This window comes from Chaetodon trifascialis, chromosome 13 (genome assembly GCF_039877785.1).
Source record: "Chaetodon trifascialis isolate fChaTrf1 chromosome 13, fChaTrf1.hap1, whole genome shotgun sequence".
NCBI classification, from domain to species: Eukaryota; Metazoa; Chordata; class Actinopteri; order Chaetodontiformes; family Chaetodontidae; genus Chaetodon; species Chaetodon trifascialis.
The window spans coordinates 8,519,415-8,540,433 of NC_092068.1; the positions used below are offsets into that span (position 1 = coordinate 8,519,415).

The 21,019-nt window shown below is 42.4% G+C and overlaps 1 protein-coding gene across 4 annotated transcripts; it reads left to right on the forward strand.

Moving 5' to 3' along the window:
- Positions 1 to 3,185: 3,185 nt before the first annotated feature.
- Positions 3,186 to 20,807, forward strand: ikzf1 (IKAROS family zinc finger 1 (Ikaros)). 4 transcript variants are annotated; one of them, XM_070978219.1, is made up of 8 exons: positions 3,337 to 3,480; positions 8,001 to 8,054; positions 8,223 to 8,333; positions 14,380 to 14,649; positions 16,259 to 16,426; positions 17,911 to 18,036; positions 18,544 to 18,678; positions 19,208 to 20,807. In XM_070978219.1, the coding sequence occupies exons 2-8, from the start codon at positions 8,015 to 8,017 to the stop codon at positions 19,909 to 19,911; spliced, it is 1,554 nt and encodes a 517-aa protein (XP_070834320.1). In that variant the 5' UTR covers positions 3,337 to 3,480; positions 8,001 to 8,014; the 3' UTR covers positions 19,912 to 20,807. The 4 variants fall into 4 exon arrangements, with proteins under 4 accessions (XP_070834324.1, XP_070834320.1, XP_070834321.1 ...); XM_070978220.1 differs by lacking the exon at positions 18,544 to 18,678; XM_070978221.1 differs by lacking the exon at positions 14,380 to 14,649 and having other exon boundaries at positions 3,338 to 3,480.
- The last annotated feature ends 212 nt before the right edge of the window (positions 20,808 to 21,019 follow it).

Consider the following 21,019-nt stretch of genomic DNA (forward strand, 5'->3'; position numbering starts at 1 on the left):
GCTAACAGCTATGTTGGTGATTGATGTCTAGCAACCAATAATTAATGCGCTGGACAGTGTTGACTTTAGGCCTAAATTTAGAGAGCCAGCATTCTGTATTAACCACATTATTAAATTATGGAGGGACCAGACTTAGCTACTATCAACTAAACCCCTTTCAAAATGATCAGGGATTATTTTTCTAATATTTAGAATGTCTGGAGATGTTTTAGACACAAATATAGTTTGACATTTTGGAAAATGTGCTCATTTGCTTTTTTGTTGAGAATTAGAAGATTGATGCCACTCTTTTACTTGTATGCTAAATCAGATGCTACAGCCAAGAAAATTAGCACTTTTGACTTTCTGTAGTATCAGTCCTGTCGTAGATCTTCTCATCTAACTCTCAGGAAAGAAATTAAGACGTGTTACCTAAAATGTCGAATGGTTTCTTTAAAATTGTTAAATTGTAAAATTATTAAATTTGTACCCATGTTTGTGCATTTGCTGTTGTGTTTAAAAACTAGAAATCTGTGTAAACCTTCTCATAGCAATCATAACTCTATTTGCTAAAGAAGAGCCCCCCCGCTTCCTCCTCCTCCTCAGATTTTCCAGCCTGTGGTTTGAATCTCATCACTGGCTCCTTTTCAAAACAGGCTCACAAACATCATGATTGATTCAGCCACTATCCTCCAGGATCTCTCAATGCCTGCCTGGGCTGGAGATTAATTTCCTTTTCCTCATCTTAATTTTTACTCATCGCCTCTCCATAAAAAGGCTAAATGTCAAGCATGCCTGACTCCTTCTAGTGACACGTCTATTCCAGCAGATAATTACCATAAGGAAATAGATGCTTTAGTGTGCTGAGGGGGAATTTAATTTACTCTGACATCCTCACAGAATAATGCATTCCTAAAGAAAGAGAGTTTTTCAGTTTGCAATTGACTTTTTAGATAAATTGGACTATTTAATGTGATTATCAGCCTTGAACGTCTTTGACTTATTAAGGTGTTGAAACCAATTAAGGGTTACATGCTGCTCATGCTTCCAAATGTGAAACAGTGAATACTGCTTAAAGATCCATGAAATAAGAACCAGCCACTGCCTTTTGTTCTGTAGTCGACCGGCTACATTGCCTGATGATGTTTTGAGACTTGCCAGGTAATGATATTAATTACAGCAACATGGTTTACTTCAGGTTGTGGATTAACCTGAAGGAGCAGAGGGTTATGTTTAGTTTGATCTACAGCCATGGATTACAGCCAGTGCATGTGGTATAATCTTAAATGTTGCAGAATGAAGTAATCTCATAAAACTTTGAAGCCCTCTGTAAAAATCTGCTTTCATTTGTGGGCATTTCCACAATGATCAACCAAGATAGAAGTCAGGCGTTAGGATGATGATCAGCAATTCAGCCAGCGGTGAGCACTCAGCCCACCTCTGCAGTAACTTCTCAAAAACCTTGGCTGAATCATTGTCCTCTCAGACCCACACTGAGTGAAGTTGCTGTGTCACTGGGACGGGACAGTATCTCTGGGTCATGAAGGACCACAGTCACGATTGTACCCCGCTGCGTTCACTGATAGTGCTCAGTCACATTTCAGTCCCGGCATTCCCTCTGTGTGGCCTCAGGAGCCGCTCATTCTGCAGCTTTTTCATGCCTGCTTGTGTCCAGGAGCAGCTTCTGACCTAACAGACAAAGCAGCTCCAGCTGTGAGGCTTTGAGGAAGTCAACGAGCATTGCTGCAATGCGCATTATGGCCGTGATAACACAGCAGGCCGCAGTGCTCCTGCCCAAAGTTCCTCCTTTTGCAACCAACTGCCTGAATGTTGTGCTTCTTAGGAGATAAGGGCAACCTCCCACGAAAGGTGACTCAGCAATCCAAGACACACAGCCTCTCCTGAGATAAGAGCTGCTCGATGGGGCCTGGGGACAGTGGGATACTGGGAAAAATAGTCACAAGCAGAGAAAACAGTGCAAGGTAAATTCAGTGTAACCACTACATATTCAGGTAAATTGAGTATAACTCTTGTAACTTAATCAGCAGTGAATATGTACATTTCTGGGTGGTAGAAAGTTTGACTTTAATAGTATAGGGTTTGGGTACATTAGTAATTTCAAATACAGTAATTACAGCAAAGATCCACTCCAGCAGATATTCGTATGAGATAATAATGACAGGACATATCTGAAAATGAGGTGAGATATTTTAGCCAAAGCAGAGGTGTAACTCATTATTTATTTAGAAATTCCATCAATATTAATTCACAATCTCAATTTCTTTGAATGATTTCAGACAGTATAGGCTACCATGGGCACCCATCACTCTGTGGCTTTAACTACATGACTGTGAGATTAACACTTACATGGGCGTTATAAGAAAATTGGAAAGTAGTTATTAGACTTCTTAAAAGGGTCTGTATAGCGGCTGCTGCTGTGCTATAGTTGGGTGCATTGGTCTTGTGTGTTCATGCTATCAGCATGAATGATAACAGGAGGGAGATGAAGCATGGCACCTGATCCAGCTATGTGCCGTGGACAGCAGGCTTACAGTCGAGTGACAGTTTGCTTATTTACATTTAATGTTGTGTATCTCAGTTTCAAGTCACTTCCAAGCAGTTTTGAATTTAGATGACTGGCGGCAAGCAAAAACTCTGATGTTAAAGTCAGAAAGAGTTTCACAGGGCTCATATTAATGGAAGCATCTGAAACTAAAATATCTTTGATGGGTTTTGGATGCACATGTTTGTAGACTCCTGTGCTGAAAACTGCATTTCAGTGAAAGTAATGCATATGTGGATAATGATGATCTCCTGCAGGACTCAATAAGTCAGTGCAGATGCACCTTAAAACAGAAAGTAACAAAGAGGACACTGTTACAAAAGGGCAATTTACTCAGATTCATACATAATCTGGACTCTGGACACTTGAGGTAGGACAGGGGGCTTTGACACTAAGGGGACACTCACTGGAGCAAAAGAGTAAAGTCAAATGGATGAAACGTTATAGAGAAAAGAAAATCTCATTATATGGGAAAGAAAACAGAACAAAACAATGGACTGCTTCAGCGTGCCAGAACAGGTGACAGAGGGGGAGCTGTCCAATATGCAAGTAAGGAGTGCCCCCCGTCAGCTTCCTCGGTGTGAATGAAATAAATAAACAATGAATGGTCCACTCTCCTCACGCGCCTCATCCCATCTCATGCATGGCTGCCAGTAATGGTCTACTGGGTGTCAGCTTTTATTGGCACGACACAAAGCAAGTGCCAAGGGCTCGGTGGCTCGACTCCCCGCCGCAGACTCGGCCTGTGGATAAAAGCAAGCAAAATGCCCCAGTCGAGCTCACAGACATAGTCATGTTGGGCTGGAACGAGGAAGTGCAGTGGAGAGGGGAGGGACTCAGGGCGCAGCTCCATGGGGCCGCCGCGGCGCTGCGACCTTCTGCACATGGAGCCGGGGAGAGTTGGAAGAACTTCATACTGCAAACTCAAGGAATAGCAGGTAAATGGCTTCCACCGCGCTTTTTAGCTTGACACTGATATTAAAGATTAGTTCAAGGCGTCTAAAGGGAGCTCGTTTATTCTCAAGTGTTTTTTTTAGGAGGCATTTGCACCTGACTGGAAAAGACTCTCCTTTTAGTTTCGGTGCAGGTGCGCCGCAGCATCAGATCCCGTTTAGTGCGCGTTATTCTGTGCTGCTACAGGACATGTAACGGATCAACAAAGCAGAGTATCTTTAAGACGTAAATGCAGAAAATATGCTCGTTTTTACGCGTCATTTTATCTAAATAGGCAGCAATTTAAAGGAAATAGTGGAATGTTCCCCATTTTCCATGTGTATTTTTCTTTTGGGAACATATGGATAAATTATTTCACAATCACTTACATCTACATAAAAACACTAATCTGATTTCGAAGAGTTCCTACTAATTATCCACGGATGTGCTTATAATTTTAAGATATTTAGTACCTTTGCTCCTGTTTTAGCACCTGTTGCAACAGATGTGCGCACTCAGTAAACTTGAGGTTGTCCCTCTGCATCTGAAGTTGGCCCAAGTTTAATAAAAAATTGAAAGACACATTTCCAGGAGAATAAAAACACTTTTGATTAAGGCGTAAAGATGTCGGGGCCGAACAGTAAATCGTATGTGAAAATACAGGAAATCAGCACGCGCAGACTAACGCGTTAATGTTCCGTTGAAGTTAATAATCGATCAATTTGATCATTTCTCATACCGTTAAGCTTTGTATTCACCTGTTCGAACCACAGTCTCAGTTAGTCGTGAAGGGAAGAAAAAGACACACTGGAGGCAGGACTGATGAAACTTTTTACCCCGCTCACACTGATGTGGAAAGTTGTTCATCAACGCCCAGCCGACAAAACCCAGAAAGATTCAGGCTCAAAGTGTTGAGAAAATAATGTGTTTTCATCTTTTGGACACGTTGCAAAACTTAAAGTTCCTGATTGTAGATGTTGAGCCTCTAAAAGAAAAAAAAGAAAAGGAAAAAAAAAACATGAAGAGAACAAGAAAAGAAAAAGAGAAAAGAGTAACCTTTAAAGTGGCGTCTGTGTGATGTAAAGTCAGTGAGTTGCCACTTCGTTTGTTCCTGTCAAACTGAGAGAGCGCATCTTCATTTTATAGAAACTGTACTCTGCACACAAGTAGAAATGCATTTGAAGTTTACTTTCAATTAAAATGTTATTTTTCTCTGAGTGTGAAACATTTCAGGGAAGTTAATAATTCTGTAAATTCCCTCACATCAGACTGAAAAGCAAATACTTAACAAAAACTATCATTTGGCAAAAGCAGCAGAACAATACGTTTGATTTCAGAATTTTGATCTATTTAAAACTTGCAAAGGAACGCCAATACCTGCACAAATAGGACTTTTTCATAGCTGGGTTGGACAGAGAAGTGCTGAAAGTGCTGCAAATCTGTCTGTAGATACATCATCTTTCTTGTCAGGAGAAACAGAAGTAGGAGGGGGGAGGGGGGCAGAGGAAGGCAGACAGTTATTAAAATGATTGTACTGTCTGAATAGCAGAGTAGTGAAGTGTGTCAGATGCAAATGAAGGAAACTTCTCTTCAGCGTACCTTTACTCTCCCCTCACCCCCTCGATAGGCTCCCAGAACACATCCGCTAACACTATCTACCCACTTACACCCATACATTTCATGAATTACTGATGAGAATCGCTGTGTGTTTGGTAGTGTAGGATAAACTCTTCTCCTAATGGTTGATAAGAAAGTGCCCACAGCTTCATTACATCTCATAAACCCACAACAGTGAAAATTATTAATTCAGATATTTTCATTAATCGTCATTAAGTCTGCTTCGTAACTGTCTAACTGTCCAAAGTGGAAACTTTTAGTCGAGCCTGTGAGTGTAAATGACTTGAATTATGATTCATCTTGTTTGTGCATCAAATCAGAGTGAGGTCAGCAATAATGTGTAATGGTACAGCAGTATTATTCATGTAGTGATGTATGTAAATGTTGTAATGTTTAACTGCAGCCAAAAATCTAACATATAAAGATATTTAACACGGGTTCTTTGGCCTTAAATCCCACTTTTATTTAGTTTTTTTTATGTTTAATCATTCCATGAAAGGCAAGATGTTATCAAATTATGCCAGAATTATGGGCATTATTAAAAATATTTAAATGTATTGAATCTTAATGTCATGAAACTTAATTTAATTGTGACTGAAACACTCAAGAAATGTCTTTTTTGTGATGTTTTGCCCCATTTCTATACTTGAGTGTTGCTTCATCAGTCTTTATTGCTGATTTTAATTGTGTAGTGTGTATCTTATATATAGACATACGACACACGCCGTGTGTAAGCTTCCTCCTGGGTATCCAAACTCTGCTGGTGTGGTCCTCAGTATCTGTTAACGGTTTCGTTGTTTCTCATCTCCACCCTGCTCCCTGGTGTAGCTTTTGCACCTCAATATGAGCAGACGCCTCTAACCTCCCCCCTCTAACACACCACCACCATCCACCAAACACACACACACACACGTACACAGGAGGAGGACCGAGAATTCTGTCAACCCACAAGCCTCTTCCTGCCTCTCCTCACTTGACATACTCAGACCAAAACTTTTCCAGTCCCCCTGCGCTATATGTCACAAGTCTTTTCTGTGACTTCTATTTCACTGGCTGAAAGATTCCACCTGCCCCCAGTCCACACACACACACACACACACACACACACACACACACACACACACACACACACACACACACACACACACACACACACACACACACACACACACACACACACACACACACACACACACACACACACACTCTCATCTCCTCCTGCTTACAGCCAGAACATGAGCAATAAGGGGTGAAAAAAAAAATCCTGCTGTTGTCACAATTTCAGTTTGACTTGATTAAATGAATGAGGAAAAAAAGTTTGGACTGGATGAAAACCTTTTAACTGTACACCACATGCTCTTTTCAAAAAGTGTGTTTTCATGGTGTCTAAAGATTGAGTCCCAACTAAAAAACAAAATGGGAAAACTTCGAATAGTTCCACAAACGTCTGTCACATGTAGACGATAAAAACAGTCGGTGAGAATCGTAGAATTTCAAACTAAACACCTACTTCCTGAATATTCTGCATGCACCTTACTTTCCACGTGCCTACGCAAGTGGGTTGTGGCTGAATGTAGGATCTCTCTTTTTTATTTCTGTCGAAGCCCCCCCCACCAACGCATCCGTGTTTCCCCTCACACCATCTGCCCAGGAAAAAAAGGGCACACGAGAATATACCCCCCTCTGCCCCCGACCTCCGAACTCCAGATGCTGAAGAACGGCGCTGCAGAGTCGTAGCTCAGCAGAGTAACACGCAACACCCCCGTGTTGTGCTGAACAAATCATCTGCACCAGCAACCTTTGCCCCCCTCGCCACCCCCACCTCCTCCCCTCACACTTGCATCCTGGGCGTCTTCAGGCCGTCGAGCTCCTGACTTGACTCCGCAGAATGCTGTGCGTTGCGACAGAGTGGCCCGGTCGCTTCCCACTATTTGTTCCAAATGTGTGGAGCCATCTGTCAGTAAAACAGGAAGGCCTAGGTTCCCCTTCTCCCTTGGGCTCGTTTCGCTATTTTCGGGAGCTTCACTTCTCCCTGAGTGGTTGCTTGGACTGGGCAGCGGCCCCACCAAGGGCTTCTTGAAGTGGCGGAGCTGGGGCTGAGGCTGTCGGGCCCATCTGCTGCAGGCTTGAGGGCCATCCATTATTAATGGGGCCACAAGCACTGGTGACTCCTCAGATATTCAGCCCTGGCCAAAGGAGCGCTTCTAAAAAATAAATAAAGAGAACTTCTCTGTCCTTCGGCCTGCTTTTCTGCCTCTTCTTTTCTCTGCACCTTCCTGTTGCATTTGCTCTTCTGACTTCTTGCCCTCCCGCTGCTATCTACTTCTCTGTCTCTCTGTCTTTCCCGCTGCTTTTCTGTCTTCTTCTCTCTCTTGCTCTCCCTCTCTTTGTTTCTCATTGTGCCTTGCATGCGTCTGTGCTCAGGCCGCGGGCTCAGCGATGCATGCTCAGTAAATTAGAGAGAACATGAGCGCCGATCAGCTGGGCACGGCAAACACCCGCATCCCCGTGACCCGGGGCCAGTTAATTTTCTGCTTAATTTTGCGGCAGTCAGTTTGCATTTTTGGATGATTACGTGGCAGGAAATTAACAATAAATAACAAATGTGGTCTGAAAGCCCATTCCCGGCAACCCCGCACTACCAGCGGGCCCCATCAGCCGGAGCCAAGCCGCTCTCCAGGCTCGGTCTCTCTGTCAGACTTGTAATGAAAATGTCTGTAATTCTTTGTAATGTAGTGCGGGGGACAGTGGTGTGTCTGCAGCTGTGACAAGACTGATCTCACTGAGGTTACAAAGTCACGCCGAGAAGTACACCTTTTACTCCACTCTAGCTTTTTATAATGTTGTTTCTTCAGCCTGCACTTGATTAAACTTACACACATCTACATCTCCATCTCTCTCCCATTAGAGTACTTGCACCGCATGGAGACAGAAGAGGCCCAGGAAATGGTCCAGATGCCAGGTAAGACTACCTACTGCATGATTGAGCCATAGAGTGCAAAAGGTAGATACAATAGGCCCACAAACAGACTCTTACACCAGCCAGAGGTAATTTTGCTCCTCCTGAATGAGACACATCGAGGGGGTTGCATGGTGAGTGATGGGTGTTTGCTGATGTGTGTCTCCTCAGGCAGGGACAGCCCCCCTGCCAACGAAGCTTCCGAAGAGGCAGAGGAGCCCATGGCTGTCCCTGAGGACCTGTCAGCAAGCTCCACCCAACAGCAGAACAGAGGGGACAAAGGTACGAGGCAACATCTCAGCAAACGCACCCACAGCCAGAACATCACTGATGCTCGCGCAAATTAGGAATAAATAAATCTGTGTGTGATTGCTACGTTAGGTTGAGTGGATCCCGTGAAGCAGCAGTCAGAATGAGTCAGATCCACTGCAGTGCCTTTCCCAGCAGTAATGTATTCATACCCAAAGCATCCAAATCAGAGTAAAATGGTTAAATGAAAGTAACGTCAGTATCAAAAGCGTAACATACATATAAAAAGCATAAAAATGTTTTCATAACTTAATCCCATACACATCCAGTGGGAGATATTTGCTATTCCAAATCCCTTGGAAAAATTAATTTAAAGCTGCACAGAGACACATTTAGGTCATTGGCAGAAAAGGTAAAAAAAAAAAAAAAAAAAATCCCTTTGATCCATGGCATGTCATTAATAAGCCGAATCTTAAGGAATAGCTAATGTGGCCTTGATTTGAGTTTGTCAGCATCAAGCCAGGGAATATCATGGTGAAAATAAGGATGAAGCACATCGACCGCGTATATTTATCTCAAGTCCCCTAACGTGGGTGGCTCGTTCATGTTCAAGGTGGAGTCATTACTGGTCATTAATAGCTAATCAGTTTTACATGACAGCAAGATGAATCAGACATAACAGCTTTCATAGGATAAATGTAGGGATTATTTTTCTTATTCCTATTGTTTATTCACGAAATGCGTAGCTTCTTGGCACTTTCAAGCACATGGATATGTCAAAATGTTAGGGGCCGTCACAGCTCTCAGGATGCTTTCAGCTCAGGTGAATCCATATGAATTCATTTATTAAATCTTGACCAATCACAAGGATGGGAGATACAGGAGATAGAGACATAGAGAATGAAAAAGTTTGAGGAAATGTCTCAGACGGTTGTGCAAAAAAAAAGGTGTAAATCACAAAAATGTGGGTGATATGTATTTTGTTTTCATCTACTTAATGGGAAAAAACAAGCGTGACATCTGACCATCCTATCGGTGATTTTCCACTTATCCAGATAACGGCATAGATTAGCAACACACAGTCAGAAATAAAATGTTGAGAGGAAACTGAAATAGGATGTGTAAGAGTTTCCTAAGAAGAACTTGCCATCAGACAGTTTCAACACTCCTGGAGATAAAGAGTTCAGGAACAGGGCCAAGCTCAGAGAGATCAGCGCATCACTGCACCACATAGGTCACACACCTGCACACACACACACACACACACACACACACACACACACACACACACACACACGCTTACTCACAAAGGCTCTCTGTTTGACTTTACAACTGTTGAGCTGTGCGGCGCCGAGTGCAACGCAGGCAGGACTCTCTGAACACTTCTGAGCGAGCTCTGCAATGGCATCTGAACAATTAAGACATGTCTAATCGAGTTAGGGAGCGTTTGGAGATCGACTGCGTGCGCCTCATCTCAGCCGACTGATGTTTTGTACAATATGGGAAAAAAAAATGGGAGCCATAGTCAGAAAGCAGATGATTTAAATGTTTGACTTTCATCGTTGGTATAAAAAGAGCAGAGAGGCCAAAGCTGCCGGCGTGGGTGTATGACTTTGTGTACTATTGGTGGGTTTCTGTTCATTCCCTACACAGTGTGATCATTGCACATGTGTCTACATAGGAACAGAGAGAAAGAGCCCAAAGAGCGATAGAAGGGAAGTGCAAGTATCTGGTACATCTATGCATCGCTGCCTCTGTGATAAAAGCCAGAATGAGTTATAATTATCGCCCAGGATCATGTGCTGCTCAGTTCTCTGTAGTGAAAAAAGGCAAAAAGCAGGGGGGACTATATGTGGGACATGGGACCTCAAAGTATCGAAAGCTCAAAACCTCAAAACCCAGGTTGTTTCCTGTTGCAAATAAAGTCTTCACAGCAGCCTGGGATCGTCATTGTTTCTGCACATTCACAATGCTGCAATCCACACATATGTGACTATAAGCCTAAGGGAGGTTTATAGTAGGTAGTAAGTAGGTAGGTCTGTTTTGTCGTCCACATTATTTTGGCTCAGTGTGTCTCGTAAAATTGTCAAAAAAGTGCAAACTAAATTAATTTTATTGTCTTGTGTGGCTCAAACTGAAAATGGAGATGGAAACATTGTATTTGGTCAGAGTCGCAAGGTGGTAAATGACCTTCTCGACATCCCAGTGAAATGATTTCTCTTTCACTTTCAGTGATTCAGACAGAGCCCTTTGCTATTTCAGAGACCTGAGACTGAGAGGGAGACTGAGCCGAGTCTAGTTCCCGAAAACATGGAGGCGAGTTTTTAAAAAAAAAGTGTGAGGGGAAAAGCAGGCTGTTTTTGGTGTTCCTGCAAGTCTTGTCGAGTGTGTTGCTAGCGTGGTTTAACACATGTGGTTCCACTATCTTGCACACAGGGTTATTTTCAGGCAGTGAGAGCAGCACGAGTCAGTAACAGGAACCTCCAGCAGGCTCCCTGTGTTTCCACACTGCACAACTAGTACGCTTGCTAACTTTTTCTGTTATTGACCTTTGTTAATATCGCTTAATTATTTCTTCTTCTTACGCCAAAAATACTTCTTTTACACTAATGCTACAGCTTTTTTTATATGCATCAGTCACATCTCTCATTATTCGTCACTGTTTCATTCTCAGCTGCAGAATGTGTTTCTCCTCTCTGTAATCTGAGCGTTAGATCCCCGTCAGGTTATAACCATTTTATTGCGAGCTGCTTTGTTTGTCTACGATGTGATCTGATACTTGCTTCCCAAAACAAGCAAATCAGGATGTGTGACTGTGACAAACATGATATAAAGTAAAATGCCTTCTTCCTTCTCCCAATTCAGTCACAACTTCCTCATATCCATGAGAAGTGGGTGGCGGCCCAGCGTTCATGGTTCCCTTCTGTCTGCTTTGGCCAGCTGATAACCTGAGAGCCTCGCTGGTGTATCTGGTGTCTCAGGAACTGATAACCACTGATAAACATAAAGGTTTTTTAGTGTGCTATTCCAGCAAATCTGAAATAAGCAAGAATATACAAGATGTGTTGTGCACAGTATCCTCCTGCTTTAGGGTTTAAAAAGCTGATCCTGGATCAGTGGCTGTACTCCCATGTCTCTATTGCTGATACTGAGCAAGCCAACAGTCTCATTAAGTCTTGCTATTGGTACATCATTTTACAACTCCGTGACATCAGAAATGTATCTCAGTTATGCAGAAAATTGTGGCAATCAGGTTTTGTGGCTAAAACCATACACTGAATTAGGAGTGTTGACGTGGTGAAGCCACTTATTAAGTTTTGCTTTCGAGCTCTGTGATATGCAAATGAAATGAACTTGATCACTCACTAAAAAGTCCCTCCAGCTTATTTTTTTGACACTTACATCATTATTAAAGCGCTTAGGCCCGACTGAAAAGCCTTGGTGGTTCAAGTGAGAAATTCACATGCATGTTTTGCGACATTTGCGTAACGTAAAATCTCCAGGAAAGACTGCAGCTGCTCAGTGATTCTCTTTCACCTCTGCACACACAGTGAGGAGGACAGGAACACAACCTGACTGCATTTCACAAGATGTCACAGAAGGGATAGACGTGTCTTAAGCCTGTCTTCAGCTCCACAGGGCACTGCTGAAGTAATTTTGAAAAGAAAAATAAATTGTTTTTGAGAGAGTGTGTGAACTAGTGTGTGAGCCGTTAGCTGTAATGGATAAACTGTTGACATAGCTAAAACAGATAAATAGCTAAAGTAAATTTGCAAAGGAAATGGGAAAAGCAGTTTAGTTTGATTGATTGAATGGATGAGATAAACAGTGGTGTAGATAACAGGGAACCTGAGTTAATCTGACTGGTTATATCTGTTACTGCAGTCTGTATAAGGCCTCATCTTAACTCCTGTGAAATGAAAGTAAAAGCAGTCAAAAGACGTGACATTGAAAGCATAACACCAATAACAGTTTTGGTCCTTTTTATAGGGATCTAGATTAGAGACTAGATCCCTACTTACATGCATTGTAAGCTTTGTTGCATTATCATGACATTTTGGTGGCACATGTAGCATGTTTGGCGGCTAATTCATCCACATTCTGTCCCATAACTCATCACCAGCTTTTGCACTTTAATAGAAACATTTTGTCTTTACAAGCAGTAAAGCTTTTCCTTCCCTTTGCGTGCATGACTGGCGTCTCTCTTATCTCATCCGCTCACCAAAAGACAAGAGAGTTGGTCCAGAAAATTTCAACAGTCGAGTCGATGAACAGATTGTTTGTCATGCAACACCATGACGATATTAAAAAAAAAAAAAAAAAAGTGTGCGGAGATCGGATTGTGTGACTTTGATCAGAATAGCGATCGTAAACATCTCATGATAAGTCAAGCATAAGTTTCGCTCCACCTCCTGTTCTCTATGGGAAAAAGTCTGTGCATTGATTAGGGGATTTATGTTCCCCTGGTGGCTCTCGGTGAACACAAGACTCCTGTAAAGAAAAAAAAAAAAAAAACGTTTCAGTTACAGGCTGTTTTACAATTCCTTTCCCGTGCTTCCCTTTCTGTCACTTCTCCATAATTCTTGGTATTTCAGTTAGGCAGGCCCTCTTTCTGAAGCTTCCCCTTTTCCATAGATTCCTATATTTCATGATTTCCACTTCTTCCTCTTCAGTTGTACAAACAGAGGTAGAGGCATGGGGAAATCAGGCTGCCACCGTGACATGCAAACCACAGGCTGGTCGCTGCGAGACTTGCATGATATGTCAGTTGTTTCTAAAGTTCTCTGGTAGGAAAAGAAGGAGCTGGTAGTTCAACACACTTCTCTTTTTTTGATCACTCTGGGAAGACCAGACGTCGAGCGGGTGTCTAATTGTCCTACAAATAAGTCATCGATCCCGCAGCATTTACACTCTGTAGAGGAATTAGCTGTAAAAGGCGAAAAGGCCAAATGCGAGCGCGCCTCGTGTGTGTGCTCATCATAGTCTGTTGCTCTGATAGACGCCGCTGTCGTCCCTAGTTTCACACTGCTTCCTGTGTCTCTGTTTCCTGTTTATCTTGCTGTCATTTGTTTCACCAAAGTGTGATGGTGTGAGATGATGTGCGTGTTTCTTCATCTCATCGCTGACATCCTCAAACAGCAGACGTGCTATCCACCTGTGCATCCTTGTGAAATATTCGATGCTGCTTTGAAAAGAATAAGCAGAGGAGTCTACAGTTTAAATGGGTGGGCTGTGGGTTGATGGTATCTGATGTTTGTTGACTTCTCACAGGCTAAATTCACAACAATGCCTGAAATAAGGGGAAGTTTTTGATGTGGCATCCCGGTAAACATGAAAATGTCGTATTGTGCACTAAAGGAAGTTTGCTATTACAAAGCCGTTATTGCTCTAGTTAGATTACAGTTCAGTTGCAGTGCGATTACACACAGTGTCTATCCCGACAGAAGAAAGAGGGAATGAATGCCATATTGAAGTTCAGTTGCTCATCAACACAGTCTTTATAAAAAGTAAAAAGTATGAAATTCATTTGAACAAGAAACAGAAAAAATTAATATAAAATATGTCATGCCTCCTTCACAGAAAAGAATTGGTTGCATGAAATTGAAAAATAAAAGGTCAAACAATAAGACAAAGATGAATTCAACAATGACAGCTGGGCAGGTGAATCAGGAAATAAACAGAAAAGTAAAATAATTAAAACAAAGAGATTAAGAACAATATTAATAACAACGATAAGGACAGAGTGCTTTTACTCAGAGGGAAGAGAAGTAAGACATCAAAGAAAAAGTGATCATTCAGGGACGGTGACCAATGACCAAACATCTGTTAGAAACATTCATTCATTGAGTGAGGACAGTCCAAAAGGTTCACAAAATCGTTTCACTCCTATTATAGAGCCTTTCAGACAGAACAAAGGCGACTTTAAGGCTACATCACAATGTTACAATAAGCAGCTGTATCTATTCTTCTGTCACAGCATCAATATCACACTGATAAATTACCCATCTTCAGTATATAACATCATGAAAGAACCTTGCTCGTATTCTAAACCGTGGCCCCCCCTTGCCCTCTTTTCCAGCCTGTAACATTAAAGTTGAGGCTCGCAGTGATGAGGAGAATGGGCTGGCCTGTGACATGAATGGCGTGGAGGAGGAGGAGTGCGCGGAAGACTTGCGCGTGATCGATGCCTCGGGGGCCAAGGTGAACGGCTCACAGCCGAGCCCCGAAGCCAAGGCCTTCTCCTCGGCCGGCGGTATCCGGCTGCCCAACGGGAAGCTCAAGTGCGATATCTGTGGGATAGTTTGCATTGGCCCCAATGTGTTGATGGTGCACAAGCGAAGCCACACTGGTAAGCCGTCTGCAATACTTCTTGCCCTTCCTTTGCACCCATGTTCACTGTTAGTATGAGAGGATGGATCAGGGGTAGAAAGGTGTCTGCTGTGGCTCATGTTTAGAGCATTTCTCTAGACTTAAAATGGCAGAAATGAAGTGAGGAGTTGACTCCTAATCTTTTTTGGCATTAACACAAGCAGTGTCACCGTGCATATACTGTAGCTTTGTGTCCTCTTTGCCTACACACAAACATTAGTCTTAGAAATAAGCTGCAGAGCTGAATAAACTGCTCTTAATATGTTTGCAGTCACTCTTATACTCAGCAGTAGTTGCAAAGGCATCCTTGTGTTTGGCTGTATGCATGTAGACCTTCTTATCGTGCGTGAAATAGACTTTGAACATACCATTAGCATTCATTATTGTTCATCTTAGTGACTCTGAATTACCACATGACAAGCAACGGTAACTGATCAAATTATTGTGCGATAAAGTGGCGGAGACGAACTTGGTCCGAAAAAACTTGCCCTCACTTGAGAAACAGGATATCTGCTGCAATTAAATGGAATCTCTATGAACTGGCAATTATCTGGCTATTAAAAGTTTTTCAAATTTCAAAATTGATATTCTATTGTAATGAAGCCAAACCAGTGGTGGGGAACATTTTTGAAAAAGGCACTTAACTGTTAAGCTTTAGAAACTAATGAAACTCAAAATGGAAGAAAGGAACACTAGACTAATGTAAATGCAAAAGAAAGTACAATAAAAGATATAATGAAGTGCCTCCTATTTAAATAGAAAATATTCTGTGGTGAGTCTTTGCTCCTGAAATGCATTTTTAATGAATTTCCTTTTTTATATATTTTTGCTGCTTCACTGGTGACTCTTATTTTATGGGGGGCCTTTGAAAAAAAAAAAAAAAAAGCCATATTAAAACGTTCTCACAGAATGCCACAACACTCGGAGAGGCTGGATATTGGTTTATTCCAGAAGCGCTGATCAGGAAGACTGGCTCTCAACACAAAGTGTTTCCTTCGCTTTATTCAAATGAGGCTGAATTTGCATTGTGATGTGCCGCTCTTATTTTAGAGACGAAGAAGGGGAAAAAATGAGATTTTCAGATCAAATTGACCTAGGCAATGGTGCATTACGGAACTGGCAGGCTGAGTCTGAAAGGCTCTTGTTCGATCAGAGCGCCAGAAGTCGGTGGGGCAGGGGGAGCATGGAGAGATGGAGTGTCACTCTGCTGTGAAACCCTCCCACAGGCTGCTGGATCGCTCTCTGCCCCGGGGACGCTCCATCATCCGGCTTGTTCTGGTGCTCAGGATGCTTGTAGTGCAGTGACCCTGCATTCCCACAGCAGCAACACGCTTTTTCATCTATGTAGAAAAGACAAAGACTCTGCGCTTTTATTGTCGTCAGTGAAGAGATCAAACGTAGTGAGTTTAGGGAGAGAGGTGCAATGCAGAGAAACAGTAACATGAAATCATGAACTGCCTGGTAGGGTACATAAAAAAACATATAAAATGGGGTGCCAGTCAATCATACAATGAATCCTTTTTTCTTTTCAGTGTGTTTTATCTGCATCTCTTTACAGTCATGTGCGTCTGTTGTGTTCTTGTCCTCAGGAGAACGTCCCTTCCAGTGCAGCCAGTGCGGAGCCTCGTTCACCCAGAAGGGTAACCTACTGCGTCACATCAAGCTCCATTCAGGGGAGAAACCCTTCAAGTGTCACCTGTGCAGCTACGCCTGTCGCAGGAGGGACGCCCTCACCGGCCATCTACGCACCCACTCGGGTGAGTATGCAAAGCTCCCCCACGCTGAAAAGTGCTGCTCTCATGGTAACTCTCGGTGGAAGCCTGCACAAAAGGCATGACATGTTCTGCAGCGCATACAGTGAGAGCTCAGAGCTCTGTAAGGGGAAGTTGACAGGGTGTAGATGTGGTGTCACCTTTTTTTTTTTTTTTTGTGCAAATGTTTTGCAGAAGTATGTGCTAATGAAATTTTTGGGTGTAAATAGTACACTTAAAATGCCTGCAGGCATATAACCTGGCATATAACCTGCAAAATTATTGTTGGAATGCCAATTTTGCAACAATTTGCATGTTCTGAGGCAGAACCAGCAAAAATGAAAGTGAGCATTATGGTTACTGTGTAATGAAAAGCAAAGGCTGCATGGACGCTGCAGGCAGTCAGCTTACAAACTAGGCTGGCCTGGCCTGTATTTAGTGTTATTTTTTATTGTCATCATGTATACCTGTCAACATTGGGATTTGACAATATAGAAAAGTGGGCCTTCGCACCACCCTTACCCTTACATTTAGACAAGGCCAAACAAAGTCCTACAATCACAACGACGCAGCAAGGATGCGGGAGAATCACGGGTACTTCCAACTTCCCTGCTTTGTTTGTGACTCACCTCCAAGCCCATTCATTCCTGCTGAAGGCAGTCTTTACAAAGGAATCACTGATATGTTTCATTTTCAAAAAGGCTGGCCAATTTAAACAAAGGGGGTCATTTATGTTTTGGTTAATATCAAAAAAGGAATAACTTATAGAAATGGTTCATGCTCAGGGCTGTAGCCAGAATTTTAGATATACTGAGGTCTCTTTTTACTTAATCCTTTTGTATTTTTTATATTTTACTTATTCAGCTGTTCATTTATATTTTCAATATATTATCAACTGTAGGTTTAAAGGCCTTCTCAACAAGGTCAGAATAAATTCCTGGTTGGGAAAAGTTAATCCCTTATTTTTTCTTTTTCAATCTAAAGCGGCTCTGATCAGGAATCGTTCAATGAAATACCCTCGTGACTATGTTTTTATTGTGAGATGTAAACTCTCCCCGAGTTGCTTTCCGAATTCCCCCAAAAAATCCAGAAGACATGACCACGGTGACCTCGGCAGTCGCTACGGCCATGATGATGCCATAACAAGAAATGTAAAATGATCCATGAGGGAAGTTATTGTGCTGGACTTCCCAAAGAAAACCTGTCAATCAAAGAGTGTGGGCGGTGCTGCCAGGCCTTTTCTTTGGGTTTTCTGTTGATGTTTTGTGTGATGTGCTTTTCATTCTCAGACCGCTATCCATATTAAATACTTCCATTTATCCCACTCAAACTGGAAATATAAAATCCATCACTGCCTTTGTTTTTCCATTATTGCTGTGACCCAACCAAAATGTATTCATTTAACAGTGACTTGTGTTATTACTTTGATATCAGCCATCACATAGAATATCGCACTGCTCTTTTCACTGACAAAGCTTTATTTTTTGCAGTTGGCAAACCCCACAAGTGTGCTTACTGCGGCCGGAGTTACAAGCAGCGCAGCTCTCTCGAGGAACACAAGGAGAGATGTCACAACTACCTCCAGTGCATGGGGCTGCAGAACAGCATCTACACAGGTCGGTGCCTCACCAGACTTAGCTTTCAGCCAGATCTGATGACCTCATTTACCTTGAGTGCAGGACTCACTGTGCATGCAACAGCAGTGTATCGCGCTGATAATGTTGCTAAATGCTCCAACTGATTAGCTTCATTTACTTTCATTTCCACTTGAATAAAGGCTCATGCAGAAGTTCATCTGATATTCAAAATAACTGCAAAGCTAATTAAGTCAATTTAATCATGTGAGTATAAAGATTTGTATTTGTCTATATATATACTCAGCAGTTATAAATTGAATGAACATGGTAAAATTTGTGAGAAACACATCTGCACGTCATCTGTGAGCATGAATAAAACAAACACTATATTTATAGACCAAGTGCTTCACGTGTGTCAGAATAGTCCGCTCTGTGCTCTGCGAGAAAAATACCATCATGTGTTATCAGGCGCCGGTTCATCACTTTAAACAAAACAAGCTCAAACTGCTTTGACTCTGAAATCTACTTTTCTGTCTTGCTTTCCAGTAATAAAGGAAGAAAGCAACCAGAATGAGCAGAGGGAAGACTTAAGCCAGACGGGATCTGACAGAGCCTTGGTGCTAGACAGACTAGCTAATAATGTAGCTAAACGTAAGAGCACTATGCCACAGAAGTTTGTGGGTAAGGGCTGAAATCTGCTTCCTTTGTGTAATATCAAATGTTGCTACTTTTGCTCGAAAAGAAGTGTAACTGCTGCACCTGTGGAAGCTGCCTAGGCGAAGCTGCAGTGTGTTTTGTGTTCATTAACTTTGCATATTTCTTTGCAACCCTGGCTCTGCAGAATGCATGCAGTGTAACAGACAAAAGTCTATTTTTGCCTTTAACTTGTTTAATTACTGCTAGAAGACGCTGCGATTTATTATTTACTGAGTGTTTACTCTTTGATATTAATTTTACATTAAGATTATGATAATCTCCATAACAAAATGAATTATTAAGAAGCTGAGGGAAATGCTAATATCAGACTAGAAATACCAATAGGAGCCCATGAGAGCAGAAAAAACAACAAGAATGAGTCATTTTCAAACTCAGCTAGAGAGGAGCAGCCTCACTATTAAGATGGAGGAGACACAGGATGTAAGTGAAAGTTTCAGTGTGTCAGTCAAGAATAACCTTCACACTGCTCCTCTGTGTCTGTCTGGCCCCTCAGGTGACAAACGTCTTTCAGACCTCTCCTATGAGGGAGGAGCAGGTGAGCTGATTCAGCCACACGTCATTGACCAGGCCATCAACACTGCCATCAACTACCTGGGGGCAGATTCACTCCGGCCTCTGGTCCAGACTTCCCCAGCCTCCTCTTCCGACGTGGGCCTCAGCTCCATGTTCCCCCTCCACAAGCAGGCACCTGAGGGCCACGTGGGGTCGGCCCTGTCAGCCAAAGACAGCGCAGCTGAGAACCTGCTGCTGCTCTCCAACTCCAAGTCTGCCTCCAGCGAGAAGGACGGCTCGCCCAGCCACAGCGGCCAGGACTCCACAGACACCGAGAGCAACAATGAGGATCGCCCAGGCGGGACGGCCCCCGGCCTCATCTACCTGACCAACCACATCACCTCGGGGGTGAGGAACGGCGTGCTCCCTCTGGTGAAGGAGGAGCAGCAGAGGCAGTACGAGGCCATCCGGGCCAGCATGGAGATGGCCTCAGAGGGCTTCAAGGTGGTGACGGCAGACGGGGAGCAGGTGAGGGCGTACCGGTGCGAACACTGTCGCGTTCTCTTCCTGGACCACGTCATGTACACCATTCACATGGGCTGCCATGGCTTCAGAGACCCCTTCGAGTGCAACCTCTGTGGCCACCGGAGCCAAGACCGATACGAGTTCTCCTCTCACATAACGCGAGGCGAGCACCGCTACTGATCCCCGTAGACCGGAGAAAACACACACTTCCACACAAAGAGGTGTATATATGGAAAACATGCCACACACACTCGCTCATTCAAGTGCACCTGAAATAAATGCATAGAAATACAAAATGTCAAATACACTGTTGATGTCTTAGAGTTGTGTTTTTTATACAAAGTATGCATGTTTGTCGGACACAACTATTAAAAATGCATTTATTTTCATGCTCAGAAGGAAGACTACTTCATCTGTCTGTATGAAGGAAACAAAATGATGTTCAGTGAAGACAACACAGGTTTTAAATCATGTACTTACAGCAGACACTTGTATAAAATGTATATACGGTGTCTTTTCCTTTGAAACATGGCAGCAACCTTTTTCTAGATTTAAAATAGAAAATATTTCCATCGTTACATTTACATATGTCTGTATGGAAGTGTCTGAAATGTCAATAGAATATTCTATTCTGCAGCGATTTTCAGTGCAGCAAAACCCATTTCAATATCGGTATTAAATACAATCAGTATAAACTTAACAATCAATGTAGATAACCCCACATTTCCCTCCAAAGTTTTAACCTGTTCTTGTATTTGTACCAACCTACATATTATTTATATCACATTAACACGCCAGTCTGTTTTTGTATTTATTAGAGTGATCAATGTTTGTCTGTAGAGTAGTTAATAAAAGCTGCATCTCTTTCTGTCCAATTGTACTAAATGTGTTTGAGGTGAAAACATGACTGCTGCTGGAAGCTGTTTTTAGTTTTAGCGAAAGGAAACGTCGTCCTGGCCTTTTGTTTTATACCTGATGGCTACAAATTGTCTCGCTCACAAAATGAAAATGAGCCATTTCAGGTTTGAAGGAGCTTTATGCTTGCAAAATATCAATAAAGGATATTTTATATATGCAGAAAGAGTGTTTTATTTTCCAGTGACTGTGCATTATTAAGGATAAAGCTGAATTTATAGTTGATGAAATTGTTAAATGAATGAAGGCTTACTGGGAACAGACCTGAAGCTACTTGAGATTATCTTGATATATTCATATTGATATTTTATGGCAATAATAAGATCGTTTTTCTTTACTGGATTATATTAACCACTTGTCAAAGAATATGGAA